The 25,612-nt window shown below is 37.8% G+C and overlaps 1 protein-coding gene across 1 annotated transcript in view; it reads right to left on the reverse strand.

Annotated features, from left to right (window-relative positions):
* Nucleotides 1-21,794: 21,794 nt before the first annotated feature.
* C1H16orf96 (chromosome 1 C16orf96 homolog) overlaps nt 21,795-25,612 on the reverse strand; it is a 57,142-nt gene continuing 53,324 nt past the window's right edge. The window contains exons 15-16 of the mRNA XM_031945499.1: nt 25,496-25,570; nt 21,795-23,465 (exon numbers count right to left, since the gene is read on the reverse strand). Of these exons, the coding sequence (XP_031801359.1) occupies nt 23,200-23,465; nt 25,496-25,570 (341 nt within the window). The 3' untranslated portion in view covers nt 21,795-23,199. The remainder of the gene's footprint in view (nt 23,466-25,495; nt 25,571-25,612) is intronic.

The raw sequence follows: 25,612 nt of genomic DNA on the forward strand, positions 1-25,612 counted from the left end.
AAGGTCTGACATTCCAAGACTTTCCATGCTGCAGAATCTGGATGAATGGAAATATTGTATTACCTGGTTCAGCAAGCCCTGTTTAATGACCAAATGTCTTCTGACCCAGAAGAAAGGAAACCCTGATCATCTGGGTCTTTGCCAACTCCCTCAAAGGGCAAGCAGTAGTTCCTATAATAGAAAGTCATGCGTGTCTTAAAAGTAGCTCTGTTCTCCCATTCACATGTACAAAGAAGTAGCTCTTATTGGATCTGAATCTGTTCTCTTTTTTTTTCTAAATGTTCTTTTAGCTCCTGTTCCTGGATTCAGTCAGTCCAGTCCTGAGACATTAAGTTTTCTTTTTTAAAATGTTTTTTTTTCCCCAGTGACATGTTAAAAATTCTTAAAACCATTTTTAAAAAATAATTTTGAGTTCCAAATTCCATTAGATTTTCAAACTGAGCTATTTGGAATTTACCAGAACTGTGAGGTTTTCAACCTCTTTTATGAATCCAATTCCTTGTCCTCTTATGAGTCTGGGATATATAAATGGAAAGAAAAACCACCACAAAATAATTGGAAATAGTTGTTTTGAAATTATGGAGAACAACTTTGAACCCAAAGCAGAGAGAAGAGAAAACTTCACTCATGCAGAGGTGAAGATGCACAGACAGGGAATATTGCATGTAAAATGTCATTTATTTGATGTGCTAATCAGTTTTGATGAATTTTTCTTCTCTTTAAAGAAAAATGTTATAAAGGATGGCACTCTAAGAAAGGGAAGAGGAAAAATACTGAGGCAATCTAAAAGATCTAAAAATCAAAGGCATCAAAATTCTACTTTGGAAAAGGATATAATTTTATATGTCAACCTTCAATCTTAATATTTTTTGTTTTTATATTATCTTTTTTCTTAACTTTCCCTTCCATCTCCCCAGAGAGGCATCCCTTGTAATAAAATTTAAAAGGGAAAAAAAAACCAATCAGCAAAATTAATCAACATATCAACAATAGCAGTATATATGATGTTGAATTGTAGTTGATAACTCTCTGCCTTCTCCAAACTTATTTCCATGGATTCCACACTATCTCATATGAACTTAGTAATTAACTTTCTTTTCCTTCTGAATATTTTAGTCACTTTGGATCCTTGAAATTCAGTCCTCAAACACAAAAATAATTTTCTCGAATTTATTTTAACAATGTATAGGAGGCTTTCTCAGGCAGTCATGAACTAACAAGATACAATGTTCCTGCCTAGATCTCTGATCCTGAAGCTCGGAAGTTCTAACTTGACCTTGGCCCTACTTGCCCTACTTGGTTGGTTTGAAGAACATCATCACTACTTATTACCCACAAATCTGATCAACAATATATTTATCAACAAAATAGTATATTTATCTTTTCAATCAGGAGATTTTGTATTTTTGACCCAGTGCTTTCATTTATTGTAAAATAATAAGGTAACAGTATTATTTATAGAACACTTGAAGGTTTGCAAGGTGCTTTATAAACATTACCTCATCCTTACAATAATTCTGAGGAGGGATAGGTATATCATCATTTTATAGATTAGGAAACTTAAGTCAAGCAGAGGTCATGATATACTCAGGGTCATATTCAGTTAAGTGTCTGAGGCTATATTTGAACTCAGATATGGAATCTTTCTGACTGGGTCCAGCTCTCTTAAATCCACCTTAAGCCCATTTGTTGGTCTACAAAATGGTCATCCATTTTGCCAATTGCTATGATGATCACATGAGATAACATGAAAATGCTCTATAAATGTAAATCATTATACACATAAAAGATTACTATTATGCTTTTTGATCTTAGCTCCCTCACCTTCTGTGCAGGCTATCTGTCTGCCTTCTGACAGTTCAAACTCCCACCTGATATTCCAGGGTACTCTGCTTTCCCTGTTCTAATGATTTTTGTCAGATCTAGAGACCAATGGACTACTTAGTATAGCTGCCACTATAGTGAGCCAAGCTTTCTCATTCCATCCACTGCAGAGGTCCCCAAGGGGAAAATCCCCTGTCGTTCCTCCTAAATTCTCATTTTCGTCAAATCTCCAACTCACAATTTGTTGGTAGAAATGAGAGAGGGGCCATTGGATCCTATCCTAGGTGAATGAGCAGGATTCAGGGAGCCGGCTCCATCCACTTGCCTGCCTCTCTTATGGTCACATTGAGAACCTTTGTCTCCCTCCGGTAACTGGTTTATCAGAACCATCTTCAATGTTGATTAACAACAAAAACACACACCGAGATCTTTGCACATATAGCGATCCCTAACAGTCAATACCCTTTCTGAATAAGAATAAATTCACGGTTCCCAGTTCCTCTCTTCACGTGCCTGTTGTTGGTTTGTGCTTTTTTAACCTCCCATTTTGCTCCAGGCATCCTTCTTTAATCACTTGCTCAGTCGATACTCACGGCTTTTCACTGACAGCCAAACCCTAATTCAAGGTTAATTACCTGTGTCATAGATCACTTCTGCTTGTCTTAAGCCAGACTGCTGAGAAAGCCTTGGGAATCCCAGCACTTCAATCACTCTCACTTGATTGGAAAGGTTAGGAGACAGCTCTACTTTAATCCATGCTTTGTCTGATCTTTGGAGGGGAAACGGGGGGAGGAAAGTTGTAAGGAATAGATAGGGAGGAGATGAACAGAGGTCAGGATGAGAAAAACGAATATCTTCCCCACTGACCCCCTAATTCAAGTGAATTATACCAACTTTTAAGTATCTCCAGTTCCATTTACTAAAACCCCATTCGTTCATTAATTCATTCATTCCACAACTATTAAACTTCTACTAGATACAAAGCACTTTGATATTTGCCTGAAGGAGACATTTAAGATATATGTTAAGAAGATAAAAGAATAAAAAGATGATTAAGACATGGTCCTTACACTCATGGCATTTTTTGATCTAACTACAAGGATATAGGAATACATACAAATGTTCAGTCATGGCCAACTTTTGGTTACTCCATGGACCATACTGTCCATGAGGATTTGGGGGCATAGGTACTGTAATGGTCTATCATTTCCTTCCCCAGTGGATAAGGCCAGCAGAAGTTAAGTGCCTTGCTGAAGGTCACACAGCTAAGTGTCTGAACTTGGATTTGAATGTTGAGTATTTCTGACTCCAGCCCAGTGCTTTATGCACTGAGCCACTTAGATATACACAAATATGCAACACTATGATAAATACAATACAAAATGGGTTATAATAAGAACACATTAAAGAGGCATAAAGTGAAAGATGTGAAATCATAGGAAAGGGGAAAAAAGGGATAGAGTTCACTAAAAAAAAAAGTTTCATGGAGGTGATGTGTAAATTAGCATTTACCAAGCATCCACTATGTGCCAAATATTAAAGGGGAGAGGGAGATTGGGGAACTGAAATATTAAATGATTTGCCCGAGAGGGCAAGATCTATGAGTATAAGAGTTCAAGCGTCCAGTCCTTAGCGATTTCAAAACCAGTTCTATCTACTATAATAAGCTACCTCTCAGTAGCTTTCTAAGTCAATAAATTGCTAAGCAGGTGCTTATCTGCATTGATCCAGGAAATTTCCTCATTATATTAACCACGAAAGCAGGTCTGTCCTGTTTACCCAATCCCTAGTCAAAATGCTAGGTACTAAACTAGGCAATGGGTATACAAATTTAAAAATTAGTCCTGTCTCTCAAGAAGCTTCCATTCTATAGATTCTACTGGAAGATACACAATATATTCACAGATAAGAAAATGCAGGATTTATATAGGTATGTGTGTGCGTACACAAATGTATATAGATAGATAGATATAGATATATGCACATATATACATAATAGGTGTATACACTCATATACACAAACACACGTGTATACATGTAATATAAAATAAAAACATAGTGAGGTGGGATGGATCATACTAAAAACTGGAGGAACCAGGAAATGCTTCTTGAAGGAACCATGGCCCAGGGGCTCAGTCTTGAAGGGAGACAGGATTTTTTTGTTAGATTTTTTTCCCCAAAAATATATGTATAGATAGTTTTCAGCATTCACCCTTTCAAAACCGTGTGTTCCAAATTTTGTTCTCTCTCCCTTCTCCCCCCACTCCATCCCTTAGACAGCAAGTAATCCAATATATGTTAAACATGTGCAATTCTTCTGTACATAATTCCACAATTATACTACACAAGAAAAATCAGGGCAAAAAGGGAAAAAAATGAGAAAGAAAACAAAAAGCAAGCAAACAATAGCAAGAACAAAGGTGAAAATACTATGTTGTGATCCACACTCAGTTCCCACAGTCCTCTCTCTAGATATATGGATGGTTCTCTCTATCACAAAGAGCCAAATCTATCACAATTGATCATCACATAATCTTCTTGTTGTGTATACAATGTTCTCTTGGTTCATTTTACTTAGCATCAGTTCATGTAAGTCTCTCTAGGCCTTTGAAATCATCCTGTTGATCTTTTATTTCTTTTTTATTTTTTTAAATTAAATTTATTTTTTTATTATTAAGCTTTTTATTTTCCAAAACATATGCATGGACAATTCTCCAACATTAACCCTTGCAAAATCTTGTGTTCCAATTCCCTCCACCTCCTCTCCTAGATGACAAATAGTCCAATATATTTAAACATGGTAGAAATATATGTAAAACCCAATATATGTGTACATATTTATACAATTATCTTGCCACACAAATAACATCTCGCCACAGGGAAAAAAAAAAAGAGAAACAAAATAAAATGCAAGCAAACAACAACAAAAAGGGTGAAAATGCTATGTTGTGAACCACACTCAGTTCCCACAGTCCTCTCTCTAGATATATGGATGGTTCTCTCCATCACAAAGAGCCAAATCTATCACAATTGATCATCACATAATCTTCTTGTTGTGTATACAATGTTCTCTTGGTTCATTTTACTTAGCATCAGTTCATGTAAGTCTCTCTAGGCCTTTGAAATCATCCTGTTGATCTTTTATTTCTTTTTTATTTTTTTAAATTAAATTTATTTTTTTATTATTAAGCTTTTTATTTTCCAAAACATATGCATGGACAATTCTCCAACATTAACCCTTGCAAAATCTTGTGTTCCAATTCCCTCCACCTCCTCTCCTAGATGACAAATAGTCCAATATATTTAAACATGGTAGAAATATATGTAAAACCCAATATATGTGTACATATTTATACAATTATCTTGCCACACAAATAAAATCTCGCCACAGGGAAAAAAAAAAAGAGAAACAAAATAAAATGCAAGCAAACAACAACAAAAAGGGTGAAAATGCTATGTTGTGAACCACACTCAGTTCCCACAGTCTTCTCTCTGGGTGTAGATGGCTCTCTTCATCACTGAACAATTGGAACTGGTTTGAATCATCTCATTGTTGAAGAGAGCCACGTCCATCAGAATTGATCATCGTATAATCTTCTTGTTGCCATGTATAATTCTGAACATTTCTTACAGAACAATAATATTCAATAACATTCCTAGACTATAACTTATTCAGGCATTCTCCAACTCAGTTTCCAATTCCTTGCCACCACAAAAAAAGAGCAAGGATTCTAAGAAGTAGAAGTGAGTAAAGAGAACCTTCAAAGGATGGTAATCTCTAAAAAACTGGAAATGGTTGGGAGAGAAGGTAAACATTCTAGACACCTGGAATACCATTAGCATAGATGCAAAGATAGGAAAACACAAGACATGAACCAGGGTTGTGGTGAGTGGTCCAGTATAGCCCATGTAGAAAGTAATAGTATTTGCTAAAAGTAGGAAGCCATAGAAGGCCTTGAAAGCCCAATGGATTTTTATTTGAGAAGTTATAAGCATAATGGTCAGCTAGGTGTACTGTGGTCAGAGTGCTGAACTTGGAGTGGGGAAAACTCATCTTCCTGAGTTCAAATCTGTCCTTGGACACTTACTAGGAGTGTGACTCTGAATAAGTCACAGTTTCCTCATCTATAAAAAAGCTGGAGCTAGTAAAGGAAATTGTAAACCACTTCAGTATCTTTTTTTTAAAAATCATGCAATAGGATTTTATTTTCCCCCAATCATGTGTAAAGACAATTTTTAGCATTTGTTTTTACAAAATTTTGTGTTCTAAATTTTTCTCCCTCCCCCTTCTCTCCCTAAAACAATTTGATACATGCAATCATATAAAACATTTCCATATTAGTCATAGTTGTGAAAGAAGAAACAGACCAAAAGGACAAAACCACACACACACACAAATGAAAGTGAAAGTAGTATGCTTTGATCTCCGTTCAGATTCTATCAGTTCTTTCTCTGGAGGTGGATAGCACTTTCCATCATGAGTCCTTTGTCATTGTCTTGGATCATTGTTTTGCTGAGAAAAGCTAAGTTATTCATAGCTGATCATTACACAATGTTCCTGTTACTACCACTTTGATATCTTTGCCAAGAAAACCCCAAACTCTTTAGAAATAGTCACAGAGTCACAGAGAATCAGACGAGACTGAAGCTATTGAACAACAGCCACAAACAGTAGTGAGCTATTGAGGAGTTTAGAGCAGAGGAGTGACATATTCAATGTCTGCAATCAGGAAGATCTTTCTGTTAGTGAGGTAACAGCCAGATTTCAGGGAGAGAGAGAGTGGAGATGGGGGACGATCTCCAGTTAGAAGGCAGTTGCAGCACTCAAGGTGAGAGGTAATAAGGATCTCCAATCTGCCAGGCCTCTTGTTAAATCTTTGAAAGCTCAGGGTCACCTCTTAGTCATGAGGAGGCATCAGAAGAAACTTTCAGAGGGGGGGGGAGTTTCAACAAGGCACTCTATAAATATGTTTTCTGGAGAACAAAGGCAGAGCTGTTCCAGCATGAGTTTCTGCTTTACACAATGTCAAGCACATTAAGGACAGTTTATTCTCATGAAATATAACCTTTGCTATTTGTAACTCTGTCAGCAGTCAGCACTGCTGCTCAATCAAGTCAAAATGCATTGTGATTTTTTGTTTTGTTTTATTTTGTTCTGTTTTTAAGTATTTGGATAAGAAAAGTAACAGTGGGAGTAAGGATGAAGCCATTGAAATAGCTGACCATAGGTCAAAACTAGGTAAGGAGGCAAAAGAAGAGGAGTGAGCCTGGGAGAAGGGAACTAGGGAGCTGGAAGGCCTCCAGGAGCAAAAAATAAACTTAGTACCAAAGGGGTGGGAAAGGTAAGACAGTAGATTGTAGCTAAACTGTAGAATTTCAAATGTCAAGATTCTGGAAGAGATTCACTTCTCTCTCTAAAAGATCTGGCTACAGGATGTTCTGGAGTCTGTTGATACCATGAAAAGACCAATGGATTTTGGTGTCAGAAAACTGGGCTTTAAATCCTGTATCAGATACTGATGTAGTTATTTGATCTGAATTAACTTGGGTTTCCTCATTTATAAAATGGGAATGATGATATTTCACATATTGTTGTAAGAATAAAATAAAGTAATTTTTCTAAATAGCTCTGCCTAACTGAAAGAACTCCATTATTACCACTAATAATAAGATCTCAAGTGAGGCCATACTCAAGTGTGGCTGAAGTAGAATGGAAATAGGGATGGAAAGAGTCCTTTGAGATTTAGAAGCAGTGAGATCAAGGTGTTAGAAGCACTTCCAATGGGAAAATTTCAAATTGGAAGATGATGTCAGGGAATAGATTGGAGAAGGTCAGAGATTTAGAGCTAAAAAGCAAGTTAGAGTGCATCTAATCCAACTTTATTTTAGGAATGGGGAAACTGAGTCTCAAACAAGTTGAGTAATTTATCCACAATCATATAGCTAGTAAGTAGCAAAGCCAGGATTTGAAGTCAGGGATCTCTACCACCAAAATCCAGTGCTCTTCCCAAAGTACCCCTGACCATTTAAAGTGACACATCAAGAGTATTAAAAGAGTAACTTGAAAAGTGGGACCTGACAGCAGCAAGGCAAACACAAAATAACTTTTTATTGCCTGGAAAGACCCCTGAATTTGAAAACAGAAAACTTGGGTTTGAGTCCACTACTTACTAGCAGAGTGACTTTCAGTGGATCACTTGTAACTTTGAGGAGCCTCAGAATCCTCCTATATACCTCTATATAAGGGTAGAGGGCTGTGGTGAGGTTCAAATGAGATAATTTAGATGAAAGCATTTCATGAAGCTTTAGGTAAGTGTGATATCATGATTTACTATTTAGGGAATCATTCATGGTTTGCATTTTTCATGCCTCCAAGATCAGAGCCTATAATTCTCTACTTGTAATAATTCTCTCCTTTCCTTCTCTCTCCCCTTTCCTCCCCTCTTCTCCTCTTCTCTCTCTCTGTTTCTCTCTCTTTCTCTCTCTCTTCCCCCCTCCCTCCCTCTGTCTCTCTCTCTCTCTCTCTCTCAATCTCTTTTTTCCTCTCTGTTGCTTCTCTATCTCTCTCTTTCCTCTCTACCTTCACTGTATGTAAACATTTGTATTGTATAAATATATGTATGTACACACTACACATACATGTGATTTCCTATATCCACAGATATACAAATATATGTATATAAGCATGCATGCAGGTTTATGTATGCACCCATGCACATGCACAGATGCACGTGCATACATCTCTATATGTGCATGTGTGCTGATATATATTTTCTCCAGACTTTTTCGATCTTGTTTCATATTATGAACCATGCTAGAAAACATGGCTTTTGAAGTACCAGTTGGGCTGCCTTATACCTAACTATTTTTTAAAAGCTTTTTACTTTCAAAACATATGCCTGAGTAATTTTTCAACATTGACCCTTGCATAGTCTTGTGTTCCAAATTATTCTCTCTTCCCCCCTTAGATCGCAAGCAATCCAATATAAGTTATACATGTTAAAATATATGTTAAATCCAATACATGTAAACATTTACACAATTATCTTGCTGCACAAAAAAAAAATCAGATCAAAAAGAAAAGAAAATAAATAAGAAAACAAAATGCAAGTGAACAACAACAAAAAGAGTGAGAATGTTATATTGTAATCCACACTCAGTTCCCACAGTCCTCTCTCTGGGTGTAGATGGCTCTCTTCATTTTAAGATCATTGAAACTAGCCTCAATTATCTCAGTGTTGGGAAGAGTCATGTCTGTCAGAATTGATTGGCATATAATATTATTGTTGTCATGTACAATGATCTCCTGGTTCTGCTAATTTCACTTAGCATCAGTTCATATAAGTCTCTCCAGGTCTCTAAAATCATCCTGCTGATCTATACCTGACTTTGTAGTAAGAGAGTGCTCTTACCTTCAGAAAGACTGCCAGGTTCTGTAATATGGTATATTTGGCCTTCTCAGTTTGTTGTTGCAAAGTCTGGAATGAGTTTTGCCTTTTACGTTCATTATAATTTTTAGGTTCTGAAGTGCAGTGGTATTAAGGCAGGAAAGAAGCAAGGAAAAAAAAACAGGCATTTATTAAGTTTCTATTAAGTGCTAGTGTGTACAATATTGTTCAGTTGTGTCCAATTCTTCATGATCCCATTTGGAGTTTTCTTGGCAAAGATATAGAGTGGTTTCCTATTTCTTTTTCCAGATAAGGAAATGAAGGCAAACAGGGTTAAGTGACTTGTCCAGGACTGTATAGCTAATACATGTCCGAAGATCGCATTTGAACTCAAGTCTTCCAGATTCCAGGTTTGGCATTTTATCTGCTAGGCTGCCTAGCTCCCTCTAAACCCACCTTCAGAAGATGTTAAAGGATTAAGAGAGCTCAGAGATCTTCTAGTCTTACTTCTACTCTAACTCTCTCACTTTAAAATTGAGGAAACTGAAGCCCAAAGACATTAAATGATTTGCCCAAGATCAAGATAGTTAAAGGCAGAATCAAGGTTAGAATCCATGTTGTCACTTCAGTGCTCTTTCTATTATCTCATGCTTCTTCTGTTTATCCTCCCCATCCCCTGATATTAAAGAAAGATAATTATAGCTAGATGCAGTTAAGGAACTTGAGGCAAAAAGAGTTTCAGCACTTTACACAGGGTCATGTTGCTAGTAAGAAGAGTTTGAATTTGCACTCTAATCTTCCTCCAAATCTAGCACTGTATCCACTATTTCACCAAGTATTAAATACTTAATACTTCCTCAGTATCCTGACCTATCAATGCACTGGTGTAAGTCATAGAGGGCTTCTTTGGGTGTCAGGAAGAAAAAACCAGAAATGTTTATGTTCAAGCCTTGTCTCTGACTCATACCAGCAATATGGCTTCCAGGATGCTTCATTTCTTAGCTTTTCAAAGCTCTCTAGAAGTTCTCTAAGACAATAAGTTGCAGATGAGTTTCCACACTGTGTGTTACTTACACAAACAAAATCAGTTCTGAACTTTAAAAAAAAATGTGCTGGCAGGATGACATCAAGCCAATAAGCACTTTTAAAACACCTAGCCTGCTCTGTAGGTACCAGATACTATGCTAAAGGTTGAGGTTACATAAAGAAGCAAAAGACAATCTTTACCCTCATGGAGCTCACAGCACTCCAGGGAATTGGAGGAGACCCTAAGGAAATCTGGGAGAGTTGATAAAATTATTTAGACTAGACCAAAACCAAAACAAAATGAAACTCAAAGATGGGGATTAGAGAGATACCTACCTATGTTCTCCAGAACAGACTACTAAAAACTTTGTATCTTGTAAATCCTTCACAAACAATGTATCTTATAAATCCTCTACACTCTTGGGAAATAAGAACTAGGAAGGTAGAGTCAAAGAAACAATTATCTGAGAGGATCTTTAAAATATTCAAGAATTTCATGCGATTGTAATTAAAACTGACTTAAAAAAAAAAAAAAAACACCAGAAATGACTGTCTAAATAACAATAGCTAATGTGTATTAGCTGTGGGCCAGGCACTTTATATTTATAATCTACTTGGATTCTCATAATAACCCTAGGAAATGGGTACTATTACTATTCTCACTTTACAAATAGGGAAACTAAGGCAAATAGAGGTTAAGTGATTTACCTAATGTCAGAACAAATAGTAAGTATCTGAGGCTAGATTTGAACACAGGACTTCCTGACTCCAGAACTGGTACACTATCCATTGAACTACCTAGCTGCCAAATGAATATTATACTTCAGATTAGTCATCATAGGAAGTCATGCACTTATTCCAAGGATGCCATCATTGCTCTTTTTTTTTTTTTTTTTGAAACTTGGGGAAGAAAAGAAGAAAAGAAATGTTTTTGCAAAACATTTCCATAAAAGTCATGTTGTGAAAGAAAAACATAGACGTACCCTTTTCCAAAAGAAAAAAGAAAAAGTATGCTTCAATCTTTATTCAGACACAATCAATTCTTTTTCAGATTTCTCTGGGAATCAGTTTTTTCCATATCAGAAGCAGGATTTAAAATCACATTTTCTTACTCCAGAGCCCATAATGTTCTTTCCAAAGCATCAAGCTATATCCCCAGAGTTTGCTCTTTCAGGCCAAGCTGTAAACAAGACTAAGCTCTCTTCCCTCAAGCTCTTTCTCCTTTTCCTCTCTGTCTCTCTCTTTGTCTCTGTCTCTCTCTATCTTTGTCTCTGTCTCTGTCTCTCTCTGTGTCTCTCTGACTTTTTCTCTCTGTCTCTCTTTCTCTTTGTCTCTGTCTCTGTCTTTGTCTCTCTCTGTCTCTCTGTCTCTGTGTCTCTGTGTCTCTCTCTGTCTCTGTCTGTGTCTCTGTATCTCTCCATGTCTCTCTGACTCTTTTTCTCTCTCTCTTTGTCTGTCTATCTGTCTGTCTCTCTTCCTTCCTGCCCCATCCTTAGTACAATTATCAACCATCCTAGTTGTTCTTCTCCTGGAACTTTTCCAACAAGCTGGCTCCCATTCTGCCTCTTCTTTGAGGGCAGGTATTGTCTCATCACCTTTATTAGTATGCTCAGCACTTTACACAGTGCCTAGTAGATAATAATAATAATAAAAGCTAGCATTAATATGCATTTTAATTTTTGCAAAGTGTTTTACAAATATAATTTAATTTCATTATCTATAGAAAGCTTTTCCCAACCCTTAGTTCTAATATCTTCTCTCTTTGATTTCCTTTTTATTCCACATATAGCTTGTTTGTGCATACTGGATTGCTTGTTGTTTTCACCATTTGAATGTGAGCTCTTTAAGGTCAGAGACTGTCTTTTGTCAATTTTTGTATCCCCAGTGCTTAGCCCAATGCCTGGTACAAAATAGGTGCTAATGCTTGTTAATTACTCATTCATGGAGGCAGCTTTATGGTACAGAAGGCTTGGAATCAGAAAGATTCGAATTCAAATCCAGCCTAAGATATTTATGTGGGACTCTTCTTAACTTCTTTCTGCTTAAGTTTCTTCAAATAACAATAAAAATTGCACTTACCTCCCAGAGCTGTTGTGAAGAACAAATAATATCTGTTAAGGCACAGTGCCTTAAAAATGGTAGATACTTTAAATAATTATTCCTTCATTCCTATTCCCTAAATTGTGATATCCACAGCTGAACATAATAATCCTGAATTGAGCTGATCATGGAAGAAGGATTATCATCTCTCTTCTCTTAGACATTATTACACTTGTCTTAATACAGCCTAAGATGGCATTGATCTTCTTGAATGTCATGTGTCTCTGTTGTCAAGTATGGAATTTGGCACAGTTGTTTAACCTCACTTTATTTATAAAAAGATCCAGCTGTTCAATTCCATTGAAAAACAAAGAGAAATAGATTTACACAATGAGATTGGGGAGGGGTACAAGAGAGATCTGACTGGATGTGAGGAATAATTTACCAATTGTGAGGGACATTAGACATTGGAATAGTCCTGGAAGGAGATTATGATCTCTCTTCTTCTGGAGATCATTAAAAATAGACCAGATTTCTTCTGTCTGAGTCTCCTTGGTTGGATGCAGGGGAATAGGCCCAAAGGACTAATGGTTCTCTGAGTGTGGTCTTTGTGGGTTTTCCAGGTGGTATTGCCAAAATGTGTGTGTTCCTTTGGAGCTCTAAATTGACTTTTTAGTTACAGGAAATGCCACTATCTTGGTAGCTTGCTGTGGGGGTACTACACCTAAAAATTCAAGTTATTTCAGGGCTGATATCTTAAAGATATTTAAATCTGGGGGTGGGGGTGAGGATGGAAATCTACTTTGGGGAGTAATCTTGATTTCTCCAGAGTCAAAACTACAGGATCCTGATTGAATTTATTTTAATCCCTTTCTACTTCCTTGTGGCAAGGAAGTGAAGGAATTGTATATAGGCTGCTGAAAAAAGTATGTGGGCCAGTCAATTTGGGAACTTTATTTTGCTTGACTGTTTCCAATTACGCTAGTTGAAACTGAGAATGATTATTTTCAATTCTTTTATTATTGTGTAATTTTTTTTTCAGGGGGACCTTAGGACATCCTAGGTCTTAATGATATTGTGCTACTGGGTGGAGTGGGCAATTATTACCAATTCAGTCAGAACAATTTTCCTATCCATATTGAGGAAAACACATAAACTTTTTTTTTTGATCTGCCATTATAATTTATTTTTAATACACATTACTTTATGAATCATGTTGGAAGAGAAGAATTAGAGCAAAAGGGAAAAACTATGGGAGAGATAGAAAAGCGGAAAAAAGAAGTGAATGTAGTATGTGTTGATTTACACTCAGACTCCAAAAAGTTTTCTGGATGCAGATGACATTTTCTGTCCAAAGTCTTTTGGAATTGCTTTGGAACTTGTAAACTTTTGAAGGGATGAACTTGGGGCAGAAGAGTTCTTTATTTTCCTTTCTCATTCTGAGCAATAAGACCATATATCAGCTTTTAGCCTTCCTCCTCTCCCCCCACTCCCCGCCACTACTTTAATCATGTATGTGTCAAAAAGAATCAGTCTTTTAGTTTTCAAGGAGAGTCCATTGGCTCATTTCAAGAAGAATCCTCCTGCTGGATCTATGACTACCAGCATGGCCCCTGAAACTGAGTCCCTTCTCCACCCTGCAGCTCCTTTGGAAACTGGGTCATTTCTCCCACAAGAGAAGCATGGTGAATGAAAAGAGGAGGAAATGTCCTTAAGTCATCTCCCTAAGAAATGTCTAAAATGTTTCTTCTAATTCCTTCAACACACTATGACTCATTAAACCTCTGTTAGGCAAAAGTCGAGACAACATTGGACTAATTTGCAGATCTACTGGAGAATGAGGGGTACCTGTCAACCTTGTCTGTGTGTAGGATCATTATTGGATTGTAAACTCCTTAAGGGCAGGGCCTATCTTTTGTAGCATAGTAACAGATACATCTGTTGTCAGTAATTTTTTTTTCAGTCATGTCCAACTCTATGTCATCATTTTTGGAGTTATTTTGGCAAAGATTTTAGAAGATTTATCATTCCCTTCTCTATTTTTTTTTTTTTTTTTTTTTTTACAGATGAGAAAACTGAGGCAAAGGAGTGAGGTAAATGATTTATCTAGGGTCACACAATTATTAAATGTCTGAAGTCAGATTTGAATTCACAATGAGGAGCCCTCCTGACTCAAGACTCAGAATTCTAGCTACTGTACCACTTAGATGCCTGCCTGGTATACAGTAGGCACTTAATACAGGTTTTGATTTTTACTTATTAGAAAACATCCCAAGTTTAATTTTTTAATAATAGCCTTTTATTTTCAAATACATGTAAGGACAGCTTTCAAGATCCATCCTTGCAAAACTTTGTGTTCCAAATTTTTCTCCCTCTCTTTCCTCCATTCCCTTCCCTAGACAGCAAATAATGCAGTATAGATAGGTTAAACATGCAATTCTTCTAAACATATTTCTATATTTTTCATGCTGCACAAGAAGAATCAGATCAAAAAGGGAAAAAATATGTAAAAAAAAAATCACGCAAACATCAACAAAAAAAAAGTGAAAATTGTGATCCATTTTCAATCCCTATGGTCTTCTCTCTGGCTGCAAATGGCTCTTTCCATCACAAGTCTATTGTAATTAGGGCCTAAATTACCTTATTGTTGAAAAGAACTAAATCCATCACAGTTGATCATCACATGATCTTGTGTCCAATGTTCTTTTGGTTCTACTCACTTCACTTAGCATCAGTTCATGTTAGTCTCTTCAGGCTTTTCTGAAATCATCTTGCTGATTGTTTCTTATAGAACAATACTATTCCATTACATTCATATACCATAACTTATTCAGGTATTCCCAAGCTGATGGACTCAGTTTTCAGTTCCTTGTTACCACAAAAAGAGCTGCTACAAACATTTTTTGCACATGTGAGTTCTTTTCCCTTTTTATAATCTCTTTCGGATACAGACCCAATAGAGACACTACTGGATCAAAGGTTATGTACAATTTGATAGCCCTTTGGGCATAGTTCCAAATTGCTCTCCAGAAGGGTTGGATCAGTTCACAACTCCACCAACAATATATCGGTGTCCCAGTTTTCCCATATCCCTTCCAATATTGTCCCAGTATGGAATTGTACTTGTGTAAATGCTGTATTTCCTTCTAGTAGAATACAAGGTTTTTGAGGGCAAGGATTATTTTGTTTTTATTTTTGTACTCCTAGGGTCTAAAACAGTGTCCATCATAAGTGCTTAATAAATGCTTAGTGAATTATTTAGTTGTGTATATGATGTATTTCCCATGCATGTACATATATGTAAGGTCTTTGAAGATGACTATTTTGTGTTTGTATCTCCAGTATCATATAGCCATTCAACTTTGTCTCCATAAATGGGGCACTCTGGCCAGCACTCAACAAAGCATCTAACCACTGCCACTAGAACTAAAAGACAGCATTTATATTTCTCTGCTTACTATACTAGTCCCCTTCTCCCATTGCAAAATTCCTCCTAGGACTTCCATTTTGACCAACCTTCATTTTGTTCCCAGATGTGCTTCTGACTTTCTGGACTTTATCCCCATGACTCTCCTCACATTGGAACTTCTGATTTGTGTTCTCACCCTGGAATATCCCTCCTCTATCCTGGTCCCTTTTATCCCTTGGTGAGTTACTCCTAGAGTCTCCATTTTGGGGAAGGACCCAAGTCAGGCAGGGGTGGCTAAGTGGTACAGTGGAGCTAGCCTTAAAGTCAGGCAGACTGACTGAGTTCAAATCCAGCCTCAGACATTTATTAGCTGTGTGACTCTGGGCAAGTCACTTAACCCTGTTTGCCTCAATTTCTTGTTTGTAAGATGAGATGCAGAAGGAAATGGTAAGCCACTCCAGCATTTTTGCCAAGAAAAATCTCAAATGAGATCATGAAGAGTTGGACATGACTGGAACTAAATAACAATGGGACCAATCAATCTTCACACCTTCCTAGCACTACTTTTGACATCCTAGATTTTTTTCAATAGTATTTTATTTTTCCAAATATATAGTTTTTAACATTCCCTTTTTAAAAATTAGAGCTTTTTTATTTTTTAAAACATATGCGTGGAGAATTCTTCAACATTAGCCTTTGCAAAGCCCTGTGTTCCAATTTTCCCCCCTTTCCCCATGCCCTCCCCTAGATGGCAAATAGTCCAATATATGTTAAACATGGTAGAAATATATGTTAAATCCAGTATATGCACACATATTTATACAATTATTGTGCCACACAAGAGAAAAAGTGAAGCAAAATAAAATGCAAGCAAACAACAACAAAGAGAGTGAAAATGCTATGTTGTGAATCACACTCAGTTCCCACAGTCCTCCCTCTGGGTGTAGATGGCTCTCTTCGTCACTGAACAACTGGAACTGGTTTGAATCATCTCATTGTTGAAGATGGCCATGTCCATCAGAATTGCTCATCATATAGTCTTCTTGCCATATATAATGATCTCCTGGTTCTGCTCATTTCATTTAGCATCAGTTCATGTAAGTCTCTCCAGGCTTCTCTGAAATTATCCTACTGGTTGTTTCTTACAGAATAATATTATTCCATAGCATTCATATACTATAATTTATGCCATTCTCCAATTGATGGGCATCCATTCATTTTCCAGTTTCTAGCCACTACAAAAAGGGCTCCCACAAACATTTTGACACATACAGGCCCCTTTCTTTTCTTTAGTATCTCCAAAGAGATCTTAAAGGAGGGAAAGGGACCCACATGTGCAAAAATGTTTGTGGCAGCCCTTTTTGTAATGGCAAGAAAATGGAAACTGAGTGGATGCCCATCAATTGGAGAATGGTTGGGTAAATTGTGGTATATGAATGTTATGGAATATTATTGTTCTGTAAGAAATGACCAGCAGCTTTATGACCAAAGCAGAACTAGAGATCATTACTGATCACAAAATAGAAAATTTCGATTATACCAAACTGAAAAGTTTTTGCACAAACAAAACTAATGCAGACAAGATTAGAAGGAAGCAATAAACTGGGAAAATATTTTTACAGTCAAAGGTTCTGATAAAGGCCTCATTTCCAAAATATATGAAATTAATTCTAATTTATAAAAATCAAGCCATTCTCAATTGAAAAATGGTCAAAGGATATGAACAGACAATTCTCAGATGAAGAAATTGAAACTATTTCTAGTCATATGAAAAGATGCTCCAAGTCATTATTAATCACAGAAATGCAAATTAAGACAACTCCAAGACACCACTACACACACCTGTCAGATTGGCTAAGATGACAGGAAAATAATGATGATTGTTGAGGGATGCGGAAAACTGGGACATTGATGCATTGTTGGTGGAGTTGTGAAGCAATCCAACCATTTTGAGAGTAGTTTGGAACTATGCTCAAAAGTTATCAAACTGTGCATACCCTTTGATCCAGCAGTGTACTACTGGGATTATATCCCAAAGAGATTATAAAGAAGGAAAGGGACCTGTATGCACGAATGTTTGTGGCAGCCCTTTTGTAGTCGCTAGAAACTGGAAACTGAATGGATGTCCATCAGTTGGAGAATGGCTGAATAAATTGTGGTATATGAAAATTATGGAATATTACTGTTCTGTAGAAATGACCAACAGGATGATTTCAGAAAGGCCTGGAGAGACTTACACGAACTGATGCTGAGTGAAATGAGCAGGACCAGGAGGATCATTATATACTTCAACAACAATACTATATGATGACCAGTTCTGATGGATCAGGCCATCCTCAGCAATGAGATCAACAAATCATTTCTAATGGAGCAGTAATGAACTGAACTAGCTATGCCCAGAAAAGAACTCTGGGAGATGACTAAAACCATTACATTGAATTCCAATCCCTATATTTATGCACACTGATTTTTGATTTCCTTCACAAGCTAATTGTACAATAATTAGAGTCTGATTCTTTTGTACAGCAAAATAATGTTTCAGTCATGTATACTTATTGTGTATCTAAGTTATATTTTAATATATTTAACATCTACTGGTCATCCTGCCATCTAGGGGAGGGGGAGGTGGGGGGGTAAGAGGTGAAAAATTGGAACAAGAGGTTTGGCAATTGTTAATCCTGTAAAGTTACCCATGTATATATCCTGTAAATAAAAGGCTATTAAATTAAAAAAAAAAAAAAAAAGAAAAGAAATGACCAGCAGGAGGAATACAGAGTCTTGGAGAGACTTACGTGAACTGATGCTAAGTGAAATGAGTAGAACCAAGAGATCATTATATACGTCAACAATGATACTGTATGAAGATGTAACCTGATGGAAGTGGATTTCTTTGACAAAGAGATCTAACTCAGTTTCAATGGATCAAAGATGGACAGAAGCAGCTACACCCAAAGAAAGAACACTGGGAAATGAGTGTGAACTGTTTACATTTTTGTTTTTCTTCCCAGGTTATTTTTTACCTTCTGAATCCAATTCTTCCTGTGCAACAAGAGAACTGTTCGGTTCTGCACACATATATTGTATCTAGGCTATACAGTGACATATTCAACATGTACAGGACTGCTTGCCATCTAGGGGAGAGGGTGGAGGGAGGAGGAAAAAAGTTGGAACAGAAGTGAGTGCAAGGGATAATATTATAAAAAAAATTACCCAGGCATGGATTTTGTCAATAAAAAGTTATAATAAATTTTTTTTTAAAAAAAAAGATCTCTTTGGGATATAAGTCCAGTAGAAATACTGCTGGGTCAAAGAGTTTGGACAGTTTGATAACTTTTTGAGCATAGTTCCAAATTGCTCTCCAGAATGGTTGGATCCATTCATAGTTCCGCCAACAATGTTTAATAAAGGCTTTTGCCTTGACTTGTTGCTTATATAGAATTGTAAGGTTTATAAAATACTTTACATATGTTATCACTTAAAAAAAATTTATGCATATTATCTCAATAGCTATAGTAAAGTAGGTGGCTATCTTCATAGTTGAATTTGAGAGGTCCATGTAATAATCCCTACCCCCAAGTTAACTTTACTTCATCCACAAACGTAGGGTGTTTTCATGAATAGCCCTGTAATACTTAATACTGTGGGAGATCTCCCTCAAGATTCAAAAGTCTGTGCATTGTCTGCCTGATTTGTAAACTCTTTTTCCCCAGAGTATTTCCATGCTTGTAGAGCACTGATGGCTGGAGATTATTTAGCCGACTGGGGGGGTCATATTTCCCTCCAGATACCTTAGCACTCAGGATTGTCCTATAGGAAAATGCACCATGCTTGAGATTGGAGTGGGATTACAAAATAAACAATAGTCCTTGAAATTCATTCCCACATTCCCCACATAAATAGATTAAGGCTTTAAGACCTTGACAAAATACACATGTTATTGGAAAAAGGTAATTCATTAACTTACTAGTGGCCATAAAAGATGAAAGAACTCACTACCAAGCAAGAAAGTGAAAGAATGATATATAAGACTGAGAATTTAGATGGGCATAGGGGAAAGGAAAAGAAAGTGCACATACATAAAGAGAAATGAGATAGAATAGTTTTAGTTGGTTAAGGGCAGCATTAGGGCACTTGTTGGTGGAGGGTAAAGAGGGGAGGGGTCAGTTTCTAAATGAGAGAGGGAAATATGGAAGGAGGTAGAAAACAAATTGATCCTGGCAGCAAAAACAGTGATAAAATAATCATAGCATCCTTTTCCTTTCACCTTTCATCAGTGGATAAATGCTCTTTAGAATTGATGGGTTACAACAGCCAGGCTGCTGAATGAAGGTTTGCTATTATACTCTTCACTTCACTTGAACCTTTGCCATCTGACTGATGACCCCCAGTATTGGACTCACACTTCATGATGCTTCCTACCTCTCCATAGCTCCTTTGCTTCCCTCAGTTTGGTCAACACAAAGGTCATTTTCTTCAGTTATGAAATGGGCATAACATCCATTCCTGCCTTGTTTGATTTAAAGGATTGTTGTATAGATATTTAATAGAATGGTAATTCTAATAAGGATTAAGGCTCATAATGTAGTGAGATTGATTTGGTCTAAAGGGGCTATTTCCATGAAGAGTGCATACATTTGCCATTCCTGGTTCCAGTTCAGATCATATAGGAGTTTAGGGGCCTTCTTCAGGTGATGTGTATCTCAGTACTAAAAAGCTTGCATTCTGAGATAAAAAATACAATATTGGCTGTAGCTCCATCTGATCATAAATTCCTTGAGAGCAGGGACTGATTTTTAATTCTTCAGTATATAGCAGTGTCTGGCACATAGTAGATGCTTAATGTTTATTGACTGACAATGGAGCCAGAAGAGCTGATGATTTAATGGATAAATGAAAAGGAGTGACTAACTCTCAACTTTTCTGGCTGTGAATTGTGTCAGGACTAATTTAAGCTGCCTCCCAAGATGGGGTTGGGGAAAGGAGCAGCTTGTCCCAATCACAACCTTGGCATCCATGTGGATGTGAGCACTTGGCATCTAAGCACACGTCCTGCTCAGGCAAGTCTGAAATTGGATTTGGGTTGCTTTTTTATGTTTGTTCTTTCCTGATCTTAGGAAAAATGGGTATTAGTCTTGAAATGTCGTGGGATGGAAAATGCCATGCACATCCAGAGAGAGAACTTTGGAGACAGCATGTGGATCAAAGCATACTATTTTCACCTTGTTTTCTTGTGTTTTTTAGTTTGATTTTTTCTTGCACATGACAAATATGGAAATATCTTTAAAAGAATTGCATATCTTTAACCTATACTTGCTATTACTTGCTGCCTTGGGAAGGAGGGAAGAGGAGGAAGGGAAGGAGAAAAATTGGAACACAAAGTCTTACAAAAATGAATGTTGAAAACTCTACATGTATTTAGAAAAACAAAATACTATTGAAAATAAAAAATAAAATGGATGTATCCAGGTGCAAATGCAACCTAATGGACAGATTTGGAAGTCCTATCACATCAGAGCTGAATGGCAGCAGGAGAGGAGTCCCCAACAAATACTTCATTTTTAGTTGGTCCAAGTCTGACTATTTTACCAGCAGATATGCATTAGGAGAATTTCAAATAGTCAAAGAGATGAGGTGAAATGCATAATGTGTAATCATCAGTCTTATGTTTGATGAAATTTAAAAATCAATCTCCTAATAGATTGTAATTATACTTGTAAATTTTAAAATCTTGTTATTTGTCAGATATTAGTGTCCTATGTCTGAAATTCTGTTTGTGTATAGAAATAAATTACATATCCTCTGATTCATATTGTATATTGGGTATAATTTTGTTCCTTTGGGAGAAATCCTAAGTGTGAATTATAATCTTAAACTGTACATAAATTTGTCCCTTGATCACCAGAGTTGAGGTTTGCTAAGATGATGAACATGAGAAAAGGGAGCCTTGCCATTCTCTCATTAGAGGCGAGGCTCCTAAGAATGAACCATGTGTCTAGGTAGGAAAAAAAGAGTGGATGCAGAATTCTAGTCCTTATGAAATTCAACCTTGGTTCCTCTATGTGAGTCTCAATTGTGGTGGGGGGAGGGGGGGGGGGGGGGAGAGAAATACTCTTCTTGTAAGAGGATCATAGATTTTTAAGCTGAAAGGACGTGAGAAGTTGTCTAATTCAAACTATCATTTCCATGGAGAGGTGAAGTGACCTGTTCAAAGTTAATTCAGGTAGTATTTGGCAAGGTTGGATAGTTTTGGGTCTCCATTGTCAAACCTCTATCATACTCTACTATCGCCCATTATTCTTTTTCAAGATGATTTGCCCTCTATTCTTTCCAGCTAGTCAGAGACATAGAGGGACTTGAGAGAGCAATACCTTCCTAAGGTGTACTAAGAAGCAAGTATTCCACTTGGTACAATACTCTCTAACCAATGTCCTTACTTGACCCACCAGTGGCCATGATGAGACTGCCTTTTCATCTGCTATGGGGTTGGGAGGGGAGTGACCTCAAGCCATGGTGACAGAGGGACTCTAATAATTGCCAACTCTAGGCAGGCAGGAAAGCAGAGCGCAGCAGTGAGAATGGTGGGCCCTGAAGAGAGGGTAGAAGCCAGTCTCTTGTTGGGCTCTTCCTTTTTTTCTCCCCCAACTCTCTGGGGAAGAAGGAAGCCTTCTTCTATCCATGAATCGTGGAAGGCAAAACCACACCCTCAGTGTGTGGTCCCAAGATACTTTCTTTTCATCCAGAGTGAAAAAAAAAAGTTACATTTTATTCTGAGTAGAAGTTTCCAAAAATATTCATCTGTGGTAGGAGCAAGGGGAGGAGGGACCAGGAATCCAGGAGTCACTGGCTTGCAAGACAATTTAGACAGGAAACTAAACTTTGTAAGAAGGAATAGGGTCTTGGCTAGAATGAAAGGAAAAGCTGTTCAAGGCAGGGTCAGAATGAGCCGTAATCCCCCGGGGCCACTAAATAAGAGAGCTGAGCCTTGGAAGGGGTTTGGAAGCCCCTGGCTGGCTGGTAGGCCACAGAGGTTGGATCAAAAGAGAAAATATGTGTAAAATGCTCTGAAAAACCTTAAGAGAGCTGGAACAGTGCGAAAAAACACTAGATTGGAAGTCAAAGGGCCCAAGTTCCAATTTTACCCCTGAAAAAAACATTGTTTATGTCAGTGAAGCTTTCTGGACCTCAGCTTCCTCATCTGTAAAAGGAGGGGATTGCACTAAAAGGCTTTTGAGTTCCCTTCCAGATCTTAAGATCCCTCCCAGCTAATCCAACTTCCTTATTTCACAGATGAGGAAATTAAAGCTCAAAGAGACCAAATCATCTGCCTAAAATCATAGGGTAATAATTGGCAGGGTTGAGTTTTAAACCCAGGTTCTTTGATTTCAAATCCATCCATGTTTGGCCATGGAATCCATTATCAGAACGAGTTTTTTTAGGGGATGAGCTATGAGTGAAGGGCTTCTGAATGGGAGAGGGAGGGGCACACCAGTGGAAAGGGGGAGTAGAAAGGGCTCACATGTTGGTTCCCTCTTCTCGTGAATTGGGATTGAGACCGCCGGTAGGCAAAGAAGCAGAGCGGGACTTGCTGGATTTGCCGAACTTCCTGGTGAACGGGCCACCACTAGTGGTTGCTTTGGTAGTAGGCCTGTTATTGGTGCTGGGTATTTTTGGAGATAAGTTGGCAGAAGATGGTGAATGCTGGAGAATTCCTGAAGGCATCATGGGTTGCGAAAACTGCTGCAGGACCTGGGCAGTCAGGCTGGTTCTAGGGCTTGAGGCTGTAACGGAACAAAAGATTTCCCTAGCCCCTGAAAGCTTGCTTTTCTCCAGAGTGTTTCCACATATATTTTCTCAGCTGATCATCACAGTATCCTGTGAGGCCAGTGGGATGGATTATTAGCTCTTTTTCATCAGGGAAGAACCTGAGTGCCAGAAAGAATGGCTGGCTTGTCCAAGGCAACCTGAGGGATCTGCTACATCTCCTGACCCTTGGTTTGAGGTTCTTTCTGTTAGTTACTTCATGATCCTCCTCCTGGTATTCTGGGAAGCAATGTTTAGGCTCAAACAGTCAGGAGTGGAAAAGTAAGGGCCCCCTTTCTAGCTTGTGCTGTTGTTAAAGTGAGTCCTGTCCAAGCTTTTTGTTTTTTAAGGCAATCAGGTTAAGTGATTTTGCCCAGGGTCACACAGCTAGTAAATATCTAAGCTGAATTTGGCCTCAGACTCTCCTGATTCCAAGACCAGTTCTCTATGCATCACGCCACTTAGCTGCCCCCTGCCTAAATTTTCAAGGAGAACCTCATCCAATCTGCTATTGCAGGATGATGGTACCAAGGACAGCAGAAAAGCTGAGGGGTTCTAGACTTTTTCCTGTTAAATGAACTACAGGTAAATTGATAATAATGATGACAATGCTTGTATATTTTAAGTGTACAAAGCACTTTACACACAATATTTCATGTGACTCTCACAGTGACCCTTTAAGAGTAATCCTATTATTATCCCTATTTAATAGATGAGAAAATTTTGGCTGAGAAGTGCCTAAGTGATCTACTTAGGATCATATAGCCAGAGTGTCTGAGATAATATTCAAATCAGGACTTCTGAATTCCAAGTCCAGAGCTCTATATACTACAGCACCTAGCTGCATATAAGATTGGGAGATAGGGAGAGGACCTGTGATTTCACTGGTATAGGGAACTTCCTATATTCAGGAAACTCACCCAATGCAAGTCAGAATCAGAGAATTGCATAGAACAGAGGGATCAAACACACATTCTTGCAGACAAGTCCAAGTGGCCCATCCAGATTAAAGTCTAAGTGGGAAATCGTTAACAAAATAATAAAAATACAGTAGAATGTAGTTAATGTTTATATGTGGTTTTCTAAGTCAATATGCCTTCCCCAAGAATCCTTATGTATAGTGTTATGGACACAGTTTCTCTATAAATTTGATATCACTAGTTTAGATCATTAAAAGGTTAAATGATCTGCTTGGGGCTAGGAAGTCAGTGTGTTTGTTTCCCAGATAGGGAAACTCTTGGTGTTATTCCATATTTCAGTTGTGACTGACTCTTCAGGACCCCATTTAGTATTTTCTTTGCAAAGGTACTGGAATGGTTTCCCATTTCCTTTTTCAGCTCATTTTACAGATGAGGAAACTGAGGCAAACAAGGTTAAATGACCCAGGGTCACACAGCTAGTGTCTGAGGCCAGATTTGAACTCAGGAAGAGGAGTCTTCTCGATTCTCGGTCCAGCCCTCTCTCCTCTTCACCACCTACCTGCCCTGCCACTTTTCATTATATACAATAAAATCTGAATCACTTTCCATCATGGAATATGCCTTTCAAGCACTTCAGCCCTTGACCTTAGGCTATTTTGTGCTTTTTTTTCCTGACTCTTCTCCCTTAGGTTTACTCATAGATGAAGGAGAGAATCATAGCACCTTTGGGATAGTTAAAGATTGTTTGGAATGTCCTGAAGAAGAATGGGAATGGCCCTATTTTTAGGGAAGAGTGAGACAGGGAATTTGAGAGGTCCACTTATTTTCCTCAGCACTCCAAAACTGTCCTGGAATTATACTCCCAGAAGGAAACCAAAATCAAGGAGACATTCTGTGTCCCTTCCAAGGTATATGGAAAGTGGTTCCTCTCCTCTGGAGAGAAGGTTGGGGTAGGAGGAGAATAGGAGAAGCTAGAACCTCAAAAGAAGCCCTCTGGATAAGAGGTGTAATGAGGAATAGATTTGGAACTAGAAAGAACAGTCCAGAGACTGGGGACCTAGGAGAGAAGGGATTAGGTGAATACTTACCAGGGTAGAGGACATTAGAGATACTGGAATACTCAGGTACTTTGCGGGATGGTGGTGGTTTTGGAACCTTTAATCCTAAGGGGAGAGAAGTGAAGGAAGGGGTAAGCAAATGAGAGT

This window comes from Sarcophilus harrisii, chromosome 1 (genome assembly GCF_902635505.1).
Source record: "Sarcophilus harrisii chromosome 1, mSarHar1.11, whole genome shotgun sequence".
Classification (NCBI taxonomy): domain Eukaryota; kingdom Metazoa; phylum Chordata; class Mammalia; order Dasyuromorphia; family Dasyuridae; genus Sarcophilus; species Sarcophilus harrisii.